General features: G+C 39.4%; 2 protein-coding genes and 1 long non-coding RNA gene across 5 annotated transcripts in view; 2 read left to right on the forward strand and 1 right to left on the reverse strand.

The window, feature by feature from the left end:
• Nucleotides 1-1,742: 1,742 nt before the first annotated feature.
• On the reverse strand, nucleotides 1,743-4,271 carry LOC139062146 (uncharacterized). Its single transcript, XR_011515733.1, has 4 exons — nucleotides 4,135-4,271; nucleotides 3,022-3,079; nucleotides 2,884-2,944; nucleotides 1,743-1,896 (listed from the first exon to the last, which is right to left on the reverse strand). It is a non-coding gene; the product is annotated as an uncharacterized lncRNA (long non-coding RNA).
• Nucleotides 4,272-5,158: 887 nt separating this feature from the next.
• Nucleotides 5,159-6,309, forward strand: LOC107396835 (CD48 antigen). Its single transcript, XM_015976683.3, has one exon. The coding sequence runs from the start codon at nucleotides 5,248-5,250 to the stop codon at nucleotides 6,076-6,078; it is 831 nt and encodes a 276-aa protein (XP_015832169.3). The 5' UTR covers nucleotides 5,159-5,247; the 3' UTR covers nucleotides 6,079-6,309.
• A 737-nt stretch (nucleotides 6,310-7,046) lies between these two features.
• slc22a15 (solute carrier family 22 member 15) overlaps nucleotides 7,047-19,999 on the forward strand; it is a 53,562-nt gene continuing 40,609 nt past the window's right edge. For all 3 annotated transcript variants that reach the window (XM_054734643.2, XM_054734644.2, XM_070542641.1), the window contains exon 1: nucleotides 7,047-7,401. In XM_054734643.2, the coding sequence (XP_054590618.1) occupies nucleotides 7,279-7,401 (123 nt within the window). In that variant the 5' untranslated portion in view covers nucleotides 7,047-7,278. The remainder of the gene's footprint in view (nucleotides 7,402-19,999) is intronic.

Genomic DNA, 19,999 nt, shown 5'->3' on the forward strand with positions numbered 1-19,999 from the left:
GCTCACCAAAAGTGGACAGTGTAAGACTGGAAAAACGTTGCCCGGTCTGACGAGTCGATTTCAGTTGAGACATTCAAATGGTAGAGTCAGAATTTGGTGGAAACAGAATGAGAGCATGGATCTATCATGCATTGTTACCACTGTGCAGGCTGCTGGTGGTGTAATGGTGTGGGGGATGTTTTCTTGGCACACTTTAGGCCCCTTAGTGCCAATTGGGCATCGTTTAAATGCCACGGACTACCTGAGCATTGTTTCTGACCATGTCTATCCTTTCATGACCACCATGAACCCATCCTCTGATGGCTACTTTCAGCAGGATAATGCACCATGTCATAAAGCTCCGATCATTTGTCACATAACTTGGACTCGAGTTGTTATTTTAATAACTTTTGACTTTATAAAATCTATAAAGACTTACAACGACTCTGACTTGAATGCCAATGACTTGCGACTTGAATTGACTTGCATCTGTTGACTTAAGCATATTTGATATTTTAGCACAAAAGTGGCACGACATGGACAAAAATCTTAAATCATTATTGGTTCTGGATTTGCTCTTGTACTGCTAAATGCAGCAGCTCTTTGTTTATAATCAATTTCAGTTGCACTTTCTGCTTGTTTGAGCAAATAAATTAAGCTTTATTTCTGGAATTTATTATCACCATCATTAAATTGAAGTTGGACAGATGACTTGATTATGACTTGAAAATTCAAAGTGAAGGACTTCCACATCCTTGACTTTGGACTTGATCGTCTTTGACTTGGACTCACTTGACTGGAAAGACTTGTGACTTATTTGTGAGTTGCAAAGCAGTGGAGTAGCCCCTGGCTGCATCCCGGAGATCGGGGCGGGGCTAAATGTGGGCGGGGTTAAACGTTTAGAGGTGGGTGGAGACAACTATTTGACTCCTGCCCCTCTCTCAATGGAACCAGGAAACCGCGAGTAGCCCCTTTCTAAGGATTAGAAAGCCCTAAAACCCCACAAAACCCATGTAAAGCATAACATTGGTAATCAAATGACTTGTTTGCTGGATGTCATGATAATTTTAAAGAGCAGATAATTACAGGCGCCATTTTTGATCCAATCTGTTCTGATATTTTTATTCTTTTTTCTACTTTTGTATGGTATGTGTATTTATAGCACATAGGTATTTGTGTCTTTTAGCTATACTTTTGGTACCTATATAAAAGGTTCAGGCATTTGATAGACTATTCTTTATACCTGTCAAAACCATTTTAATAGTTGATTTTATCAATGCCGCCTTTATTTTAATGGTCATTTCCCAAGTGAGTGTAAAACAGTACAGACAGACACGGGTAAATTTGTTGTACACTCAGTTATATCAGCTACATTAAGAGGACCAGAGACTTAAATTGTGCTGATACTTCTTAAAACATGCCAGGGTTTGAGGCGGGGTGGTGAGACATTGTGTGAGACACCCAAGAATGCAGACTAAATTTTTCAAAAAAGGTAAATTTAATAGAGCAAACAGCCAACACAGGAAAAAAAAAGTACAAACAAATGAACCAAAAAGCACACAAAAAGCAAGAGAACCTCCAAAAAAACAATGTGAGGAGGAAAAAGAATGCAAAAACTGTGACACCGCTGTACTATGGCATTTCAAAGCCAGAAAACACCCTGATCTTCCTTTTTTCCTCAATTTCTCTGCAGAACTCCTCATAGTCTGACTGAAAACTAAACATGAACAGGAACGGTTCCCTGCAATCGTTCATCTCCTCTTCATCTAGGCCATCACAGAAGCATAACCTCTCCACTGCCCTCCGGCAAACTTCCCTGTCCATGGTGATGACCTGGGGAAGGGAAAGGCTTCTTTTGAAGGACCTTGTGGTACACCACCTTGCTGCCTCAAAGGTGTCCTCAAGCAGAGAATTCTCCTAATCAAAAATAAAGACAATATTAAAATTACTGCTGTCAAGAGATTAAAAACATATTTTACATTAATTATGTATGATCTGAAAGTAATCTAATCTTTTAATTTAATCTAATAACTGTACATAATATAAGCCTTATTTTCAATGCTAACAGCTAACCAAACAGCTGATGCTGTGGTCTTTCCAAACTGCAGCACGGATGTGCATCTGATACAGGAGAGAAGCTGTCAGCAGCCTTGATGCTCAGTGACACACCCATTACATCCAAATGGTAACAATAACTTTGGAAAAAGTTGCAAGAAGGGTGAAAAAAACAGAGTAAAGATAACAAGGTCGCTGAAATAAACACTGCTGCAGCTAATCTCTCACCGGTCTTGTCACTGTAACGTCAACCCTTCAACTTATGAGTTTACATCAACCCTTCAAGAACACCAGCAAGAAGCGTAAAAGAAAATAAATTGGTTTATTTAAAAGTCCCATAAAGAAGCAGTAGATTAAAAATGATTAACATAATTAAAATATATAACATGTTAATCATGGCTGTAAAAAATTAATTGCAAGTAATGGAATTATTTGACACCTCTAATTAAAATAGAGGTTGGAGAAGAAACAATGACACAAGAAAAGCCAACAATATAAAACATAGTCTGTTCCCTGTGTCCAGTTCCAGCAAGTTCTCAGCCTCTGCTAGAAAGGAAAAAGATTGTGGTTCATAAAAAGCATATTACCAGTGCAAGTTGTAAAAAAGATCAGTTGCTTAGTATTCTGGTTTAATGAAAATAGAGAAATGACTGAAAAACTTGCTTTGAAAAAAAAAGTGCTCGTCTGGAACGGTCTTAATTTTCTAATCTTGGCAAAGTAAGAATTTCATTGTGCAGAAAGCGTGTTTTTCTAGCTGTACATATGACAAAAAGTTGAATCTTGATTCTTCCCACATCCCATTTCGACAACCTAGGGGGTTGTGTACAATAATACTTGTTTGAACAATACCTGATGCTGCACAGACTAATTCAGTATGGCAGGACTTCTTAGGAGGGACCACTTCCAGGCCCTGAAATAAGTGAAGGAATTATGCTTTAGTCTGCAAGCAACAGTTAAACTACAAGAAATAATCAAATTGTCTCTCACCTGTTTTACTCTTTCCTCTCTCCGTCTTTTTCGTGCCTGCACTCTGTCTTCCTCAGACCTTGGTGATACAATGACAACATTCATTCACTATGAAAACATTCATTTTATTCTGTTGACACTTGACTGAGCAAAACGTTTATATAATTACACATATCAGATTAGCACTCTAACCATAATAATAAAGCCCATCAGGTGTAGAACTCAGATACAAACATAAAAAGCTTAAAAAACTAACATTTCCCCCTGTAAAATATATTTTCCACCAAAAAGTAATCATGACTACACAACATATCTCCCCAAAGCTATAAAAGTGTTCCTACAGGTTTCTTCAACTTAAATTTAAGTCTGTTTAAGATCTTTCTAAAGCCATATAGAAAATTAATACATATTTCACAGCACTATCAGCAAAAAAGTAAATAAATAAAATAAAATTATTGAACTAGTTTTCATTTATTTATCTATACAACTTTACCAATATATTTTGACAAAACAATGGGTGGGCACTTGGTAGAAGATCGGTGATATTTTTAAACAAATGGTTAAAAATATAACCGGATCTCTGGTTTTACATTAGAACCTTAACAATAATTTTTGTTGCCTATATTTTAGTTTAATTTTAAGACGTTTTTTTTAATTATTGTTAATTTTATTACCCTAATTTCTTGCAGTATTTCTATTGTATAAAAGCAACAGTGCAAACAGTAAAGACACAAAATTGAAATAAATGTCTAAAAATAGCCTTTATTAATACTAGTGCTTCTCTTCATGTCATCACTTGTTTGGAATATTTTGATGAACTTCAGAAGAAAAATGCAGTACAGAAAACTTACATCCAACACAAATTTTAAGACCCAGATGCCAAAATTGAAGGGTTTCTCTAGTCTTTTAAAGGTATTACTTTCAAATTCATAAATTCAATGCTTTTAAGACTCCGCGGGAACCCTGTAAACATTTCTCCTCAAAAGTAAGTCACCCCGCATGTGTAAAATAGGCTATATGTATAATCTAAAACTCATAATGGGGAAAAAACCTTTAATTTCCAAGTTCATAAAACGTTCGCCCAACATTGGTCCTCGATATTGTTAAAACAGAGAAAGAAAAATCCTGGCTTACCTTGATTTTGGCAGCTACTTCCCTCTGCCCCGGCTACAGCATTGCACACACACACAGCGGTTTCCTGGTTCCATTGAGAGAGGGGCAGGACGCAGGAGTCAAATAGTTGTCTCCACCCACCTCTAAACGTTTGACCCCGCCCACATTTAGCCCCGCCCCGATCTCCGGGATGCAGTCAGGGGTAGTTGAAGCAGTGACTACCACACCTCTTTAAAAGAGGCCCTATTTCAACCAGTGTGCTAGGGGCGCTGTCATGGCAGATTTCGCGTCTTGTGTCATTTGGAATCGTAGGATGTCCAAGGATAGTCCCGCTTTTCTCGCCTCTTATTGGCTTGAAGTGCTCTACTACGATTGGCTATTTCAATTAGCAGCAAACCGTCTTCCCTCAGTGCATTGGTGCAGACTTTCCTGCCGCCCACAGAACAGCTTTTTTGGGGAGTTTTGTAAAGGAAATAAGAATTTAGCGCTATCATAACCATTCTGTCCTGTTTTGCTAACTAGTTTTTTTATTTAATTAAACTGAAAAACTTAAAATGTGAACTTACAATAAATCTTGTTGCATTTATCACACGGTTGGTCTTACTTGGCTGTCAAGCATTGAGGTTTACTAAAGCAAGTAGGATGAACACTTTTGTTTTACCTGGGTGTGAAATGAAAATCTGCCCAAATGTGTGCAGTAGGTCTTATTAATCTTCTAGAGTAATGAAAACTGGTGAAAACAGAGCTAAACCATAATCAGCTTTGAGTACGTTTTCCGATATGAAGTCAGTTTGAAAGTGTGATAAATGCAACAAAATGTATTACCTTTGAGGTCTTTCGGGTTCTGTTATAAAATAGATTAAAACTGCAAAAATAGTACAGACTTCACATTTTCTTCCAAAACAACAACTCAAGATCTAGCTAAGGACATAAAACAGCAGCAAGGGAACACGGGTCCACCTTTCGAATTAGCCCGTCGTTGGAGAGCCATTCCCGCCAATCAGAGGCAAGAAAGGCGGGACCTTCCTTGGACATCATACGATTCCAAACACCGTCTCCATTTTACTTCTGAGCTAAACGGAAGCTAGCAGGGTGCGGTCATGGTCGTTGCGAATATCGTTAATATTTGCTGATATGAAAGTCGATATCCTGGAGGTAAAATCTCAATTATTGGCCACGAAGATGGAGGCAGTTGTATTTGTGCTGCTGGTGGGGCTGACGGTGGTTCTGGCTCAAGGCACGATCCAGGAAGTACAGTTCGGTGTTGGCCGTGAGCTTGTACTCAGCCCTGTTAACCCCCCTACGCCGATCACTAGCATCACCTGGAAGCGTAACGGAGATTTTGTGGCTGAAAAGATCGACGCTGGGTCTGCCATTGAATATTTTGGGGTTCTGAAGGGTCGCTCCAGACTCAACTCAACCACCGGGGTGCTGACCGTCAGCTCCATGAATAAGGACGACAAAGGCTTGTTCACGGTGGAGATCAACGGTAAGGACCAGAGTGTTGGCTTTAACGTTGTAGAGGTCCTGCCTGTACCTAAACCCGAGGCCATCGTGAGACCTCTAACGTGCAGCGACTCTTCTATTGAATGTAAACTGAGCTGCGAGCCGACGGGACCTCTTGTCAACGTCGAGCCTGTTGAGTACTTCTGGATCCTGGGAGGGAAACAACAGCCGGGAAAGAACTTCAGCATCACCAACGACGAGAAAACCAAAGCAATCAAGACGTTTTCCTGCATCATCAAGAATAAGATCAGCCAGGAGCAGAGTGAGCCGCTGGAAAACCCCTTCAACAAAAAGCCACCCGGCCTTAATGGAGGTGTGGTGGCTGGGATCATCGTAGGTGTGTTTGTTTTTGTCTGTGCGACTCTTGGAGTCGCATTTAGGAAAAAAATCAAACCATATTTACAGTGTTTTAAAGACGACCATCATTCCGTCCCCGGTGAAGAGGGTGGAAACAAATAGCAATGATCAAGATCAGTAACACCAGGACAGGGACCCAGAGGATCTCTATTCCTCCAGGTCCTGCTTGAATGACTTGTGACTGGGGGAAGAGCTTTAAAACATATGCAGCAACTAATAACTGAATATGACCACTTTAAATGTCCAGGTAGTGTCTTCTCAGAACCTTTCAGGTCTCTTAGCGACATGATTCGTGATGAAATGGGTGTTTGTTTAATTACTGATCTACCTTCTTAAGTTATGAATCTAGTTAAATGGACGTGAAACCTGAACCATCTGTGCTGTTGCTGTCTGAGTGAACATAACCATGAAGCACTGCAGCATGGAGACAGTGCTGGTGAGGAGATGCTGGACCATGACTGTGTGTTTGCTGGAGCTTCTAGAAGTCATCTCTGGAGGACTTGCATGGGGATGAAGCATGGCTGCTTTGCTGCAACATGAAAACCTTTCAAATGTATAACATCCAACTGTGTGCCATTTTTTTTTTTTGTAAATTTTCTAATCTGCTGTGATGTGTAAATGCACATTAATATTTTGCACTGGTTTGTTTTCCTTTGCTCCCAGATCTCGATCCCTAACTCTTGCATCAATAGTTTTGCTTCTTTGTGATTTTTTTTTTACCTGAAAACTTGACCGATGGACTAAAGAAATCAGGTCTTTGCTGTATTGTTTTTGTTTTTCCCACCATAGTGTTTCGGTTCAGTTATACTTTAAAATGATCCCATTTTTGAAGACAAACTTCAGGCGACACTGGGACATAGAACCTTAATGACTTTGTAGCCTCCTGAAATAATATTCATATCCACGTACTCAAAGATAGTCTTTTAGGGAAATCACCAGTAAAATACGGCTTATGGTTTCTGCATAGCTCTGAGCTACTTGTCCAAAAACAATGTTATTAATTCAGATCCTGATTTTACTGAGGATCTTGTGTTCACCTCACATAGAAAGGTGTGCCATTGGCTAAATAGTTTCTGTTTAATGCGATGTTTCAGAGAACGTCTTAAAGCACTCAATCACAAACCCCGATTCTATTTATTAGTGATGTTTTAACTGTTACTCTTGTGGAAAGTGCATTCAGAATAAATCAACCATTGCTTCACGAACTCTGGCCTGTCACTGACTGAATCCGCCGGGGGAAAACAAAGCGACGAAAGCGGAAGTAAAAGATGGTCACTCCTCTCTTGGTGCTAGCTGGGGGCGATGCTAACTCACATTAGCATCCGCTCGCACTCTGCTTGGATGGACATTGAAGCAGCTTTCCAGGTCGTCGGAGAGTTTGGGCCTTATCAAAAACGAGCGGTGACCGTGCTCGTCCTGGCGCAGGTTGGTGGCTCCACAAATAAACCATTTATCATAAGTAAATGATGGAAGCAGCGGGAAGCATCAGTTAGCTGCTGCAGTGTTGAGTGGCTTTCGAATGACTGACGGAAGTGTAAAAAAATCTACAGTTCTGTTTTTTACCTAAAACATCTAAACATACCGAACTATTTTCTATGACTTCCCTAAATGTGATAAAGCTGACACTAGCTGTCGTGATGTGCCAGAATGATGATGACGTCAGGTAAAAGCCCAGGTAAAGTTGTGAAATGCAGGCAGATTTAAACGTATACAAAAGAGCCAATAAAGCCGACAAAGCCTCGCACCTTGTGACTCAACTCATTAGTCAGAATTATTTTCACACACGACAATACTGCCCAGCTTTGAGTGGACCTTGTACATTTTCTGATGCTTTGTTCAGTTCGGGACAGTGGCGTGTCCAGATATTAAAATGGGGTGGCCCAGGTGAGGCACAACTTTGTGCATGGGTGGCACCAATGGTTATGCTTTTTTTGTTTTACCCCCAAGCCTTTCGTGGACAATGAAAAGCCTATTTAACGGTAAATTAGTGTGGTGGCACCTGGGGTGGCCAATTAGATTCCAAGGGTGGCATGTGCTACCCCAGGCCACTCCCTGGACATGCCCCTGGTTCGGGATTGTCTTGGTAAACCCTAAAAGAGCCGTGAAGTAGAGACACTTCTACTGGTGTAGCAGGATAAACGCTCTTGTATTAAATGTGGTCGTTTTAACAGACTGGTGCAGGACTGGTCCATGTTTATAAAGCACGATCTGATGCGCAACTCCGATATGAAAGCTGCTGAAGTCACATTTCCAGTCTGGGTTATGTGGTTTGCTCATTTCCTTATCTTTAATTAATGCTATTATTTTGTTAAGTCTTACATTTTGTTAGTAAGACAATAGAAGTTATAATTGGAAAGAGCAATTGTTAAAAAGAATTTACGTTGCCTTAAAATAACCGAAATTCATTTTGTTGTAAAAAATCAGAATTGTGAACTTAAAATTGGGAATCGAATTGGGAATTTTTTGCTAAAATGTAAAAATAAAATGATTGGAATGACATTGACATGATGATTGTAAAAAAAGTAATTGAAGAACCACTGACACATATCTGTAATTTATCTTTTTATGCAGGCTCATTTCCAAAAAAACATGAAAATAGCTAAAGTAAAACCCCTTTATAAAACAGGCGACATACATCATTTTACTAACTAGACATGTCTAGAGCTGAGGAAAATAATCAAATAATCGATGCATCGGGATGTGGACATAAACGATTCTGCATCGTAGAAGAGTACGCCATAATCGATTATAGTGGAATGTAGTTTTGTTTTTTTAATGGCACCGCATCCAAATCTGTCAGAGTGAGCCTCCTCCACATTTACCTCCGCCTTAATGTGGTATTGCAGGGCTGAGCGCTAGAGTTGTCACCCGAGACCGAACCGGAACCGAATCAGCCCGACCGGTTCTGTTGGATTTGGGCTGTGAATTATGTTAATTGAGCGGGTTGTCATGCGGCGCGCTCCGCTCGCTTGATCAGCGACAGAGAGAGAGAGAGAGAGAGAGGATCGGAGGACGCTCCTCCAAACCGATGCTCCAAACACGCGTTATTATTTTCATAATTTAATTATTATTTCTCCTGGAAGCGCTCAGTCAGACTGCTTGTTGTAATGTAGGGAGATCCGGTCTTGGGGAGGGGGCGGGGTCAGTGACGGCGGCTGCAGCGTAATCATCTTTTATTTAGGGACATGGAGAAGTTGGAGAGAGAAATAGAAGTTCTTGTTCCACTTTATTCTTTTGTTTCATGATGATAAACTGATGTTAAATTCAGCTTAAAGAGAAACTGGGAGGAAGCTTTGGTTCATTTTAGGTTACAGGAGACTTGTCTCCTATCTGCTCCTCCAGAAACAGCATGGACATGAGGGTTACATGGTGAGGGTCCCACAGGACAGGTTAGTGGAAAGGTTTGTAGTTAGCTGGTTAGTGAAGGAGATCCATCAGCTGGGTAATTTAATCCTAATCCAGCCCACAGCCTTCTGCTGGTGTTATTATCAGAAAGAATAAAACACACATCTTAAATATTATTGGAGTGTATAATTTGTTTTATGTTTTATTATCTTCTGCATCAAACAGAACTTGATTCATTCTCCAGCATTTCAGAAACGAACTACTGGGTTCAAATAAAATAACAAACTAAGTCAAACATTTCATTTGGTGTTATTTCTGACACCCTTCGACTGTGGCATAAATATCTGACTCTAGAGCTTCTCAGAGACATTAAACACTCATATATGAACCCATTATGTATTTTATTATTACATTATGTGTCCTGTAAGTTTTCAGTACTTTTTTAGATTTTGTGAGTTTTTGCAAAGCGTGTTTTTCTCAGCCTGAGGCGTGGTGTTGAACGAGGAAACAGGTGTTTTACTTTGTTAAATCTTCTTAAATGTTTAAATGTTTTGTCCTAACCTGTTGTGAATGGAGCGATTTTGAGGGATGGCAGGTTGTGTCAGTTACGTTTTAGATAAAAAAAAAGCAATTATCTGACATCTTCTATTTATCGATGAAAACAAATCAACATGAAATAATCGTGATGCATCGGGATATCGAATCGAATTGAATCGTTGACCCAATAATCGTAATCGAATCGGGAGACAAGTGAAGATTCACACCTCTAGACATGTCTCTTTGTTATCTCAGTTTTCTAAGATTCTGGAAAAACTACAGATTAGATGTTGAGAGACACAAATTGCTTCTGGATGGTCAGTCTGGTTTTAAAAAGGAAAGATCAACATCTCTGGCATTATTGGAATTGGTTGATAACATCTCAAATGCTATAGACAATAAAACACATGCAGCAGGAATTTTCATAGACTTAAAGAAAGAATTTGATACAATTGATCATAAGATAATATTCACAAACAGGAGTAATATGGCATACGAGGTGCTGGACTGAACTGGGTTATGAGTTATTTAGAAAACAGACAGCAGTTTGTACAAATGGGTGAATATGAATCCACTTACATGGACATAAAGTGCTGTGTTTCACAAGGGTCAGTTCTGGGTCCCAAACTACTCATACATGTATCATTTATGTATAGAAAAGTGTCAAATGTTTTGAAATTTATTTTATATGCAGATGATACCAACATCTTTTGCTCTGGGGAGAGTTTACAAGAGCTTGTAGGGACAATAACATCAACACTTAGTCATTTAAAACAGGGGTTTGAGATGAATACATTTTCAATAATTTTAAGTAAAACAAAGATGATATGGTATGGAAAACGAAAAATAATGGATCCAGTACAAGTAATAGTAGATGATATATGTATTGAACGGGTATATGAATACAAATTTTTGGGTGTTACGTTGGATCATAAAATCTGTTGGAAGCCTCACATTAAACATAGCAAATAGCAAAGAGTATAGCAGTGTTAGCAAAAACAAGTCAGGTGTTAAACCACGAATCCCTAAAAATACTTTATGATTCTATGGTCTCATCGTACTTAAATTATTGTGTGGAGATTTGGGGAAACACTTGCAAATGTACTTTACAGCCACTTTACATATTACAAAAAAGAGCAATAAGGATAATTCATAAGGTGGGACATATGAAACACACAAATTCATTATTTTTAAAATGGTAAATGGACTGTATTTGATATAGCACCTTCTAGAGTCCTGGAACCCCCAAGGCGCTTTAAACACAATCAGTTCAAACTAGGGCTGAAACGATTTCTCGAGTACCTCGAATAATTCGAGTACAAAAAATACTCTAGTCAAATTCTCTGCCTTGAGGCTTCGTTTAATTCATGTTTAATTAATTCATGGCTTTGCAATCGCCCGGGGTCATGTTTCACTCGGAACAAAATAAGTGATGTACATACACACTGCACTGAATGCACACGCGAATAGCGAAGCGAATGTAACTTAACTTTCTCTTAAGCCATAGCGGACAACGTGGACCCCGGTGGAGTGCAAAAAAGACAGAAAATGTCAAAGGTGTGGGACCATTTTTCACTTCGTAAGGCGGAAAACGTGGTCCAGTGTAAATACTGTAAAATGGATTTAGCCTACCACAACACCACATCATCAATACTGCAGCACCTGACCAGGAAACACCCACATGTAAATGTCACTTCTGCAAGTGGACTCGGAGGTCTGCTAAATATTCTGCGGACACTGTGCGACTTCTGTGTTTGTAGCACTCAGTTTCAGCTTACACTGCGTCTGGTAGCAACACGTCGGACCTAAAAAAGTGCTAAAAATAGTAGTTTTTACACAACACGTCAGACTTTTTGGTGCGCTGTTATTGATGTCTGTTGTCCCTCGGGATTGCTGCAGGAGGACACAGGTATTTATGAGAGGAAAAGGACATAATGTAAATGAATATTTTGTGATCAGTATAATTTGACATAACCTCGGCAAACATGCTTTCTCGACAACCCTTGTTATTGTGTGAGAAAAAAAAGTGTAGAAATTAAAACGGACGTCTGTTAATAGGGAAATAGCTGGCGAGCCGTTTGCGCATGCGCCGTGAGCGGTTCTGGTGCTGTTTGGGCCGCAGCTGCCCACATTTGTTTACTGTGAAGTAAAGTTGAAGTGCTGAAGTTTTGAAAACTAGTTTTGAATATAACTTGAAGAATAACTGGCAATTGCTTGCTCATTTTAAGAGGTCTTTCATATTTTATAACATGCTATTTGATATAATGGTTTACAAACACAAAAGGGTAATTTATTAGAGTACTCCATTAATCGATCAAAGATTCAATAGAGTACTTGATTACAAAAATATTCGATAGCTGCAGCCCTAGTTCAAACATACTAAAATTTAGGGATCCTGTCAAATTCAAAACTAGGCAGATAACGTACCGAGTAAGATATAATCAGTTACCTGAAAATTAAAAAAATATATTCTCTGAAAGAAAAGGGGGATATGAGTTGAGGGGAGAGAACTCTATTTTAGAAAGCATAAAACAAGAACAACAATGAGGAAAATGTGCACATCTGTATGTGGAGTGAATCTGTGGAACAGTATGGATGAGGAGTTGAAACACTGAATGAGTACGAGGCATTTAAAAAAAAATCTCTATTGCAAGAGTACATAGATGTAACCAAGTCTTAAGTAGACACAGTGGACATATATTGTCATATTGCTTGGCATGGCCGTGCAGAGACCTTTGACGGGGCGGGTGCTCAAAGTAAAAAAAGGGGCACTTATAGAGCAATCCAATAAGTTAGAAAATTCAGATAATGAGACCCTTGGGTTCAAACAACATAATAAAAATATATAAATTAGTGTCATTAGTGTTAATGTTAGTTCATAAATAATAGTTTTAGTTTTTAAAGCTGACTTATATCTTGAGATGTTACAACCACATTTTTGCCCCTGATCCGAGTCCAAGTTGTTTGATTTTTGATCATCTTCCAATACTGAGTCCTGTTCTGATACCAGGTGGTGATGCAACGCATTATAAAAGAAGAAATAAGTCATCCTTCTGTCTGTATTTGTCATTTTGTTGTTTTAGCCTGAAAAGGTCACTCATTCAGGAAGTACATTTAACAGAAATCAAGACAATTTATTGCTATTGCACAGGTGTACAACCAAGTATATTTTGTGCTTACTAAAGACAGCTCTAGTAAGAGGTAGTAAAATAAATGTAAAATAAATGCAACCACAGAGACTTATCCAGTGTGATCTACAGCTATGTTAGCTGAGATCTTTTTCCTGTCAGTAGAAAATTCTTGATCCCATTCCATGTTCTCACTGAACTTAACACTAAACATGAGAGCTCTGCTACCAACCTAACAACAACACCCTTTACACAAAGGCACCGTCATCACATACGTGGCAGGAGTCTCAGAGAAAGTTAGAAGAATCTTCTCCAAACACAACATCCCGGTAAACTTTAAACCCAACAACACCCTCAGACAGAACCTGGTCCATCCAGAAGACAAAACACCCAAACAGAAGCTCAGTGGGGTCGTTTATGCAGTCCAGTGTAGGAGCACTGTCCAGATGTTTACATTAGAGAAACTAAACAACAATTACACAAGAACATAACAACACAGGAGAGCCACCTCTTCAGGTAAGAACTCTGCAGTCCACCTTCACCTGAAGGACAAGGGACACACCTTTGAAGATGACAAAGTCCACATTCTGGACAGAGAAGAGATGATTTGAGAGAGGAGTAAAAGAAGCTATCTATGTAAAAATGTGAAAACCCCACTTTAAATAGGGGCGGGGCTTAGATTTCACCTTTCCAGAACCAATAATGCAGCTTTGGTCAAGGTCAAGGTCAATTTTACTTACAGAGCGCATTTACAGCAGCAAAGCTACACCAAAGCGCTGTACAAGGTAAAACAAATCAAGATACAACAAATCAACAATAAAAACCTAAAATAAGATGAGCACACAACAGTCACAATCTATGATAAAAACTGTTAAAAACTATTAAGATGCTCAAGTCAACCTGCATTAAAAGCCAAATCAAAAAATTGCGTCTTAAGAAGGGATTTAAATACTCTAGATTCTGTGTGGTCCTGATGTTGAGGTAGCTTGTTCCACAGTTTGGGCCCAACCACAGAGAACGCTCGGTCGCCGCGAGTCTTGTGGCGGGTTTTTGGAACTGTTAAAAGAGCTTGAGAGCTGGACCTCATGGTTCTGGCAGGGACGTAAGCGGACAGCAGCTCAGAGATGTAAACTGGGGCCAGGCCATGAAGGGATTTAAAAACAAAAAGTAAAATTTTGAAACGGATCCTGTAAGAAACAGGAAGCCAATGGAGAGAGGCCAGAACCGGGGTTATGTGATCCCACTTGCTGGTTCCAGTCAGCAAGCGGGCCGCTGCATTTTGGACCAGCTGAAGTCAGTGTGGGGAGGACTGGTCCAGGCCAGAATACAGGGAGTTGCAGTAGTCCAATCGGCAAGACACGAACAGGTGGATGACATGTTCGAGGACATTAGCAGGAAGGTATGGCTTCACCTTTGCTATCTGCCTTAAATGATAAAAACCTGATTGGACCACTGCACTCACCTGTCTGTAAAGATTAAAAGAACCGTCTAAAAACACACCAAGGTTTTTAACACAGGGTTTTAGAAAACCAGAACAAGGACCAAGAGGACCAACAGCGTTGTTTAAAAGATTAGAACTTTTTTTGAATCTCATTCAGTTTCAGTCTAGGTCACACCTTCCTGCATCGAATAAACACGAGGACTCACCATCAATAGAGGCTAATGACTCATCAGGAGATGGAGAGGCGGGGTACTCAGAGTAGTTTCTGCTCTTTGAATAACAACAGACAGCTAAAGCTTATGAGCTTGACTCTCCCATATTCCAGTTAGAACTGACAAAGCTCCTCAGAGGAGAAGTGAAACGTTTTAAAGAAACCAAAGAAGTCCATCTGCCTTCATCTGAACTCTTTGGAGTAATAGTCAATAATAAAAAATACTTAATAAAGTAATAAAACGTGTATAATTATGCTCACATTCACTTTTACCATCTCTTTGTGGGAGGCGGAACATTTATCACGTTTAACCCTCTTATGACCATAAATATAACAAGTATGTTTTTGTTTATGGCTTTAAAATTGTAATAAAAGTGTAAAATGTTTGTAACTCTGCTCCTTTTTTCAGAACAACCTCAGCTTTCAGTGTCTAGTTTGTATTTGTGTTATGTTTATTAAAGTCTTTAAAACTGCAGCTTAAATGAAAAAAAAAAACAGATTTGAATTTTCTTTACATTTATTATTAAACAGGAACTTCAAAATGACTTGAGCAAACTATGTCAAAAGAACTACCGGTATTTAAATTCAGAACTGTGTTGCAAACACTAAGAAAACAGTGTGACCCCTGACCTCATGTTAACCAGTTTAATGACTGCAGCCTGTCTGTGACCGCAGGTCTACGCTCTGGTCCAGAGAACGGGATACAGTAAAATAAATACTAGGTATCATAAAACAACACTCATGGGCTACTTCACAGCTGGAGCTACATTTCTACCAGCATTATGAAGATCAATAAGCAGATAAAAGGTTAAATCTAAACATTTCATTACAAAAAGTCAACTAATAAAATTCTGCACTGATAACATTATATTTTCAGCTAAATAAATATTTATTGTACGTATAAATAATGCTGGAATGAAGCTGAATCATTTAGTAAACAGTTGAGTGTTCAAATAAAAACCAGTGTGACTTTAATCTGTCCCTCCTCATGTCACCATCTACAGAAACAGCCTTCTGGGACGCCTGACCAACCAGGTGGATTTTATTTGTGACGTTTCCATAACTTTATAAAAGCTGCTGATGAAGATGATGAGATCATCTCGTCCTTTCGGTTCTCGCTCTCCCGTCGCGGTTCGCTCCATTTCTTTCTGTGACGCTGCAAAGTTTGTTTCCTTCTAATAGCGATTTTTGGAGTTACATGAATAACAGCATGTAATACCTCGTTGGAAAGCTTGTTTTATGTACTTTTAGAAACCGTTTGAAGTATTTTTATTCGATTAGTAATTCAGAAGTTATGACCCGGAGAATCTAGAGTGAGACATTGATTCTTTGAGTTTCTGCAACACTTCAGGAGAAGTCTCTCTCATGTCTCATTTTCTGTCCCAGACATGCAGCTACCTGACTCTGCTCCACACACACTAACCATGGACTCAAACTCACGTAAACAAAAGCTCTGATATTAAAATCTATCCAGCTGACGTGAAGCAGGCAGAAACAAAAAACTTACAGGTAGATGAACGCAGACTCCTGTCCGCAGGGAAAACACCGGTCTGTCGTCTCCATGGCTACAAGGTAGAGCTACAGCAAGGACAACCAATCACACGTTAGTATGACGCGGCAGAGCCAATCAGTGAGCTTGTAGGCGGGTCTAAGGGAAAATAGCCTTCAGCTTGAGGCGGCTGCCTCCGCATGGTCCTAGTGCCCGATTTGTATCACAGTATAACAGTTTTGTACGGTAAAATCTGAGGAACGACCGGAAAAAGGGCACTTTGGGCACTTCGGACAAAAGGGGCAGGGTCTCAAGCACCCTCCGCACCCCCCTCTGCATGTGCCTGTTGCTTGGTGGTGTGACATTTGGAGAACAAATTGTAAAGAGGGGAAATTTTATTACTATTTTCTATTTTTTTTTATTATTTAACCTTAAGGCTAAATAGGTTGTCATGGATTTTATCAGTATGTTTATCAATGACCCATTTCCTATAGTCAGAGAGAAAAGGGAGACAATGAACAACAAGTCAAACAGTTATAACTGTGGCAGATGCACGAGGCAAAATGCCCTGAACATCTGGTCACAGAATTTATTTATAGAGTGTGTGTGTGTGGGGGGGGGGAAGTCAAGAATATATGTGTGTGTGTGCGTGTGTGTGTGTGTGTGTGTGTGTGTCTGAATGAGTGAGCATGCAGAGAGGCATAGAGCAATACATTTACATTCAGTTAATTGAGTCCATGAGAGTTAGGGTTAGGGTTAATCAAGAATGAATAAACATAAGTTTTTCCATAACATTCCGTCCTGTTTATCTGAATAAGATAACCAAACAAAGGGAAGCAACAAAACAAAACCAAATAAGGAAAACAAAATAAGTAAAGTAATAAGGAATATTACCCACTTCCATAACGTGTCACCACTAACTATGAAAGCTACATCAATCACAAATCAAGTAATAGAAAAGGGGTAACCCAGGAAAGGTGATCATCTCAGTAGTCATAAGGGCCAGTAGGTTACAAATCAATTAACTCAAGACAAAAATGATAAGCATCAAAACAAGAAAAATAATAAGTAAAGTAATGAACACTATGATCAGATATGAAAGGTCAGAATCAACATGATAAGGCAAACACAGCATGAGGTGCTGCAATCATTTGTCTATTGCGGACCGTAATCCCAATCCTTTTAACTTGTCCAAAGAATCATTCCATACAAAGTCCAAAACAAAAATCAGCAAAATAATAAGAACAAATTAAATAATAAACACAAGTCAAACACAACTGACAATAATGTCTTACAGCAGTTCATAGAGATAGAGAGAACAGAATCAGCTAAATCAACACATATATAACCTTAAGAAAAACTATTTCATACATATTGAAATAAATTTACTGTGATGCACAATTCTACGACTTATGGTAGTTCCTGTAAGGAGATTGGGAAGGGTTAGCAAAACCATATAATAGACAGAAAACATCAGGTCAGTGTATTGAAGCATCAGGTGAATTTAGTTTAAAGCTCCAAGGTGCAGATGAATCTTACTGTGAATGAGGAAAAATGAAGGTGTAATATTAACTTACGCAGCTCTATACGGCAGAGCTGAGGCAAACCAGGCGTTCTCATCAAAGGGCTCGTCCGTGGACTGAGAGTCCCGGTTGGAGAATAGGGTTTGGAAGTCAGAGTCCACTTCCGTTGATCAGGATGGTTTCAGTCTTGCGTTGATGAGTATCAACTGAGCGCAAAGTTCAACTTCCCAATAGGAAGACTTCAGGGTCCTTCCATGGCATGTTAAGGCAGTTGTCCAATAGTCAGGGAGCTGATCTTGTCCCAGAAAAGGTCCTACAGGTCCTTGACCGTGAAACCAGCCTGGAGGTTTTGGTGCAGGTGCTTGAAGTAGTTGATCCTTTTCCAGCGCCTCTTCTTCGCTGTGTCCTGTTGTAGTTGCGTCCAGGGGGTCTTCAGCCGAGGTGGATGCAGGTTACGTTGTCCTGTAGGTGGGCAGTCAGGGAGGAACCCCAGTCCGTTGTTTCAGTTCCAGTTCTAGTACCCCCTCAAATGCTGCTGTCTCAGTTGTTCCATCAGGTGCTGAGAGGCGGCCCAAATGCAGGGCTATGAGTGCGACCACCAACATCAACAATGTGGTGAACCCAGCAAGCTCGAAGCAGATCTTTGTCTTATCTTATCTTCACCGGGTTTGAGAGACGGCACCCTAGTGGTGGCCCACCCCTGTGTAGCCAGACTTCGTTGCCATGCTAGAGCAGTTAGTTGACGTTGATGAGCTTGCAGTGGGATAGATGAATCCAAGATGGCCTCTCAGCAATCTCCACAGCAGTAGGAGTAATGAGGAGTACTTCGAATGGACCTCTGGCTGCCCCATCTGTTTCACTTCAGCACCTTCATCAGAACCCAATTTCCTGGTTTCACGACCTGTGGCGAAAAAGCACAAGAAAATTCTGGGAGGTCACTGTTGATTTTGAATTGGTTTCAGTAAAAATCCTTATCATCCAGTATTTATAGTAATTCTATCCAGGCAGTGTAATAATGTGAGGAAATGGTTATCAGCCTTCTCTTATCTTGAGGCATGAGGCAACTCAGGGCTCACCAGAAATAAGCATAAACAAAAAAGGGTCCGATACCGACAAGCACTGCGCCAACCCAATGTTAAAAGTGGACCTCACATACACGTGAAAAACACCCATCCCAAGGAACTTGCAATTACCAGTTCACGTCAGTAAGGGGCTGAGTCGTGCAACACAGTTTGCATAAAACATCAAAACAAACCAAAACAACTAACAAAAGCCATAATCTGTGTAAAGACAATTGAAAATAAACACAAAAAGTGATTCACAAAACCTAAGGGCAACTGGAGAAATTGTAGTAAAAGAGCTGTAGCAAAAACTGTAATCCAATGGAATCAAAAGAATCAACCCATCTGGGAAAAAGGGCGAGCTTGTCAACATCCCCAAGCTCCTATCAAAAAACAAAAATATCATAGACTCTATGTGTTTGCTCTCATTATGCCAGAAACTTTCACCTCTAGTGACTTCTTAATTTAATCTCTTTGCTTCTAACACTGGAATTAACTAACAACAAAACTAGTCCTAATTAAAAAAAAATAAAATTCAACTCCACATAGATTCAATAGGGTAAGGTTGCTTCAGAGTGCATCAGCAATATGCAGTGTCACTTAACAATGATGCTCAAATAATGTGTAAAATTTGTCAGCATGAGATAAATATTGCTAAATCAAAGCTCAATAAGTGAAATCGGACAGCAGAATTATCTAAGGAAAATAAAACTCGGCACGTTAAATTGAACAACAGACTCTTCTAAGGAAAATAAAACTCATCTGTCACACAGAGACAGTGAATGATCAAAAATAAAACAACTGATGGTGTAATAGATACACACAACCCTAAAGGTGTTTGAAAAGATGATAATCGCTTCAGGAAGGGAAAAGATGGTCTAAACAACAGAAATAATTCATAATTTACAAGGGTGTACTTCGTATAAAATGGAAACAAAAAAATGCATGAGGAAGAACCCTAATTAGTTTAAAGGTGAATCAGAGGAGTATAACTGTGATTATGCACGACTAAAGTATTTATATTTAGAAAACGGCAAGAAATTAACAAAAATAAAAGACTGACAAATGTAAAAACTACTAGATGCATATGTAATAGGGTTGTCATGGTGTGAAAATTTAACCCCATGGTTATTGTGACTAAAATTATCACGGTTTTCGGTATTATCGTGATATTTTTAAAGGGTGTTGCATATGTTCAGAAAGCATTGATAGTCCTGTTCTACACCAACTTAAATAGTTTTGAAAAGGTTTAACAGTGTTTATTAAACCTAAAATAACACAAAGCCTT

The sequence above is a fragment of the Nothobranchius furzeri genome, chromosome 12 (genome assembly GCF_043380555.1).
Source record: "Nothobranchius furzeri strain GRZ-AD chromosome 12, NfurGRZ-RIMD1, whole genome shotgun sequence".
Lineage (NCBI taxonomy): Eukaryota > Metazoa > Chordata > Actinopteri > Cyprinodontiformes > Nothobranchiidae > Nothobranchius > Nothobranchius furzeri.